At 37.0% G+C, this 4,800-nt stretch overlaps 1 gene segment (V, D, J or C); it reads right to left on the bottom strand.

The window, feature by feature from the left end:
* Nucleotides 1-4,101: 4,101 nt before the first annotated feature.
* LOC121435169 lies at nt 4,102-4,599 on the bottom strand. The segment is given in 2 exon segments: nt 4,102-4,412; nt 4,534-4,599. Coding segments are annotated over 2 exon segments (360 nt in total).
* Nucleotides 4,600-4,800: the final 201 nt, after the last annotated feature.

Here is a 4,800-nt window from a genome sequence, read left to right as displayed (position 1 = left end):
TCTAGAATTAACCCATTTCCATTATTTTATATTTCACCATGAGGCCTGTGGCCTACCGGCAAGGTTACAGGATGTCTGTCTCTGGCAGCGGCTCCATGGCTTCTCTATGACTCTGCCTCCTTTCTCCCAGCATCCAGTTTAGTTTTCTTGCTTAGCTTTGCTCTACTCCATCACAGGTTCAAAACAGCTTCTTTATGAATGAATGATAGTCACAGCATACAGAGGAAAAACCCACATAAGCACCCCTTTACTTTATCTGCATTACATTATTAATGTTTGTGTTTTCATTTTGTCTGCATCATAGTATTTTACAGCTTCTTCCAGATTTCTTCATCTGCCTCATTTAATAATAATTGTGTGTATCTATCTTTATTTAATTGGTGTGGGAAGTCTTTCTGTATATGTATTGTTTTATTGGTTAATGGATAAAGAAGCTGCTTTTGACCAATGGCTTAATAAAATATAGCCAGGCTGGAAAAGATTTATACAGAGTAGGTTGACTCAAGCAGATGCCATAGAACTGCCAGAGACAAAAGATGTGAGCTGTCAGCTAGAACATTGCTTGTAGGCCATGGCCCTCATGGTAAAATATAAAATAATGAAAATGGGTTAATTTGAGATGCAAGGGGTAGCTAGCAGTACACTTCAGTGATTGACCAAGCAGTGATTTAAATAATACAGATTCTATATAATAATTTTTGGGAGACTATGAAGCCAGGAACAAACAAATGACCTCCAACTACAGATTGGCACATAGGGTTGTTTCTGGCCTCCTTCTGCTTTGCCAAGTAATTACATACCATTTTAGTAAAGATAAAAATATGAGAACCTCAGATAATAAATTACTGGCTATTCAATTTAAAAACACGAGTTTTATCCAAAGGACTCATTTAGGAACTTATATAGCACAGTGGCAAGATATTGCAACCCTAGCCATTGGAGAGATAGAGACTGGTCAATCCAGGTGGATCACTAATCAGTACTTATAGCTTATGCAGCAAGTTCCAGGCAAGTGAAAGTCCCTGTATCAAAACAAGATGAAACTAAAAAAAGGTAAATTTCCTCTGAGAATCATCATTGAGATTTGACCTGTGATGATGGAGGTGGGTCTTTATCTATCTGTTGCTTTCATTGGTTAATTAATAAAGAAACTGCTTGGCCTTTGATAGGACAGAAAATTAGGTAGGCGGAGTAAACAGAACAGAATGCTGGGAGAAAGAAGCTGAGTTAGGCAATCGCCATGATTCTCCCACTCCAGAAAGACGCAGGTTAAGATCTTTCCTGGTAAGCCATCTCGTGGTGCTACACAGAATATTAGAAATGGGTTAGATCAATATGTAAGAGCTAGCCAATAAGAGGTTAAAACTAATGGGCCAAGCAGTGTTTAAAAGAATACAGTTTCCATGTAATTATTTTGGATAAAGTTAGCCGGGTGGCGGGAAGCAGTCCCACAGCTCGTTCTACATTGTGACCTCCCTATTTGCAGGCATAATCACATATGTGCAGACATCTATTCACAAGATCTTCTCCATCACATCCACATAAATAGAAGTTAGTTTTCAGTCTTTCAAACCTTTTATGACTTGTTTGTGACTTATACATATTGTAGATTAGAGAATATCCCATGTGATTTGAGAAAACCATGCACTCTGCTCTTGAAGGTGGAGTGTTTGAAAACATTCATGTAAAAGAGCATTGAATATCTTGAGGCAGGTGTTAGATATAAATTGTCTACACTGTTAAAAATGAATGATACTTCACCTACCATTATTTTTCTATCATTTCATTACTATTCTACTTTTCACTTCTAAGTAAAATGATGAAAATTAGTACTATTGTTATGTTTCTATATATGTCCCTGATTAGTTATCACAATGCTTATTCTGAAAACTTCAGAGTGCTGAGATTTGTTTCACAGATCATCACAACTCTTCAATATTCCTGGTGACTAACTTTATGTTAGAAGCAGTGAAATCTTCTTTAATTAGGTCTTTTATCAGCTATTGACGTACTCTGCTTTCTTTCCCTCTTTTCTTTTTAGCATGGTCTCAGTAGCCCAGTTGAACTCAAATTTCCACTTCTCCAAGTACTTCTCTCCTGCTGCTTTTCAGGCTATTGTTGCTTCTAAAATTTTCCCACTGAACTGGTCTTTGGATACCTGTCACAAGAGATTGCTTCTCCTTTACTTATCTTGCATATAACTGTCGTAAGGAATCTTGTTTTCTGTTCAAGCCAGTTTGTCTCAACTATTATTTTTTTTAACTTTTTGTAGTTTCTCTCCTGTGATTCAGGTCATGATTTCTGCAATAGTCTGGGAATCTGAGCATTTACTCTGTTATTTATTGAAGGTATTGCATGTGATTTTATTTGAGAAAGAAATGATTTCACTTAGACTAGTTTTTCATCTTTTGTTTTTCACCCACACAGGTGTTGGTATTATTTACATAACCTTAACATTTCTGATGCACTGTTTTTTTTTATTGGTTACATAATATCTATTGATCTCTACTCAGTTATCAGTGGTAAAAGATGTCAGAGTATCCCTTCTAAATTAGTAGGTTGAGCTAGAGGTAATAACTGGTTATAGTTAACACAAGCTACAGTATTTGTACAGAGCCTTCCCTTTCCTCCTGTGTAAATGCAATCAAATATCTATTGCTAAATATCTTGGGTTCTTCCCACCTAGGGTACATATTTTCATGACCACTATTACACCCTCAAGAAACTCATATCCACAGTGTATATTATGAGATTTTATCACAGAAATAATTAGAGGTAAGAATCCCATTTTGATGTTCTCCTCAAAGTTTAAGAGGTTGCTGTTTTTTCTCCTGCTCATGCTTTAACTCCTTTTCCTGAAGAAACCTGATTATGGTCCCAGCATCCTCACTGCCTTCTCAGATATGGGAGAACACATGTAATTAACCATGTGACCTAGGGCTTATCCTACCTGACCATGATAGTTTCTCACTTCATTCTTTTCTCACCAGTAATCCTGAACTGTACAACATCACAAACATTAGAACAGGAAACTTCATTTTGAGGAGGCGTCCCAAAGAGACTGATCAGTCACAGCAAGATGACAACTGAGATTTTATGTGAGACTAGCCAGGGTGGGTCCTCCATAGAAAACAAAATGCACATGCCTGGGTTAGTGCTGACATGTATATAGAGAGAAGAGTCATGCAGGCTTCTGATTTTGGAAGAATCATATTAAATAGCTTGTATCTTAGGGTTGACTGTAGTAATACAAAAAGTGATGCTTAGTGGGGAAAGAATATGCTAAAAACTGTCAATTTAGATGATAACAGATATTCCTTAAGTGCTGTATTACACAGATACTGCAAGAAGCAACAATAAAGATATATGTATACAATCATTGTCTTTGAGTTGAATAAATATTCTTTTGCTCCTCTTTTACAACTTTGCAGAAAAAGGGACTGCCATTTTTAAGACTTTTAAATATAGAAATTAGAAGCTGATTTCTTATATTCAATTAAACTTGTCTCCATGGTAGCACAAAGAATTCAAAGTGTTTTTTAAGTGTTTATATTGAAAATATAAGTGTGATGAATATTGAAATTAATATTCCTCAGAAATTTAGTTTGAAGAAACTTTGCAAGTGATATTTTGGCCTCTGGTGTTTTGGCAAGTGTCATGTCACATGTCAATTCCAACTCTATTATTTTATATGATTTAAATATGTAAAACATTTCATGTAGCAATTATGCTTCAGGAAATTAATATTTTAACATTTATTAGTTATATGGTGTGTGGGGATATGTGTTATCAATACGTTTCTATGGCACACCGGTGAATTACAGAGGAAAAACTGAGAGTCTGTACTCTCCTACTATTGTTGCTCCGGAAAAGCTTTTATATCTTGGAAATAATGAAGGAATTCCTGTGTTTTTAATGTTTTTGTTTGGAAAGAGGACAGGTTTATAAATAAAATGTCCTCTGATTTCTGTTCAAAATCATCACATGGACTTCTATATCTTCACAGTGTAAAACTGTCCTAGCATCTGGAGATCGCAGAATGAACAGTTTTAGCAGACTTGACTCTCACTTCTGCTTACAAAAGTAAGTTTTTGTCATGGCTTATATCACTGTGGGAGGAAAATTGCTATGCTGTTGACAGTAATAAACTGCAACATCTTCAGACTGTAGGCCACTGATCTTAAGAGAATACTGTGTGCCAGATCCACTGCCACTGAACCTCGTTGGGACCCCATCTTTCAATACATTTGCAGCATAGATCAAGAGCTTGGGAGATTTCCCTGGTTTCTGCTGATACCATGCCAAATAATTGTAAATGTTTTCACTGGCCTGACATGTGATGGTGACACTGTCTCCCAGAGATGCAGACAGGGAGGCTGGAGACTGGGTCATCTGGATGTCACATCTGGCACCTGAGGTTGGAAAATTGAAAACAAATTTCCACACAGTTAATTAATTTAAGAGAACTTTCGTTGAGACCAGGCATGACCAACTATACTAAGCAATATACATTTCCAATGATGTCTTCCTTACCTGTAAGCCAGAGCAGCAGCAAACCCAGGAGATGAGTGACTGACCTCATATCTGTGCTGTGATCTGTGTGAGGCTGACTCCAACACAGGGTGTGACCAGGCTATTAAGATATGCTCAGGACAGTGGGCTGTCCTCTGGGCACATGCAAATCAGCAATGGCTGGGCACAGTCACAGGACTGCCCAATGATTCCTTATAGACATGTGTTCCTCTTATGTCTCAGATCAGAGAAGCAATTTATGTTTATTTGTAGGAAGTGTGTTCCTCT

This window comes from Microtus oregoni, unplaced genomic scaffold, assembly GCF_018167655.1.
Source record: "Microtus oregoni isolate MIOR12 unplaced genomic scaffold, Mior012 000002F_ref0000024, whole genome shotgun sequence".
Classification (NCBI taxonomy): Eukaryota; Metazoa; Chordata; class Mammalia; order Rodentia; family Cricetidae; genus Microtus; species Microtus oregoni.
The sequence above is the reverse complement of the archived record's forward strand: the minus strand, read 5'-3'. Positions and strand labels throughout refer to the sequence as shown.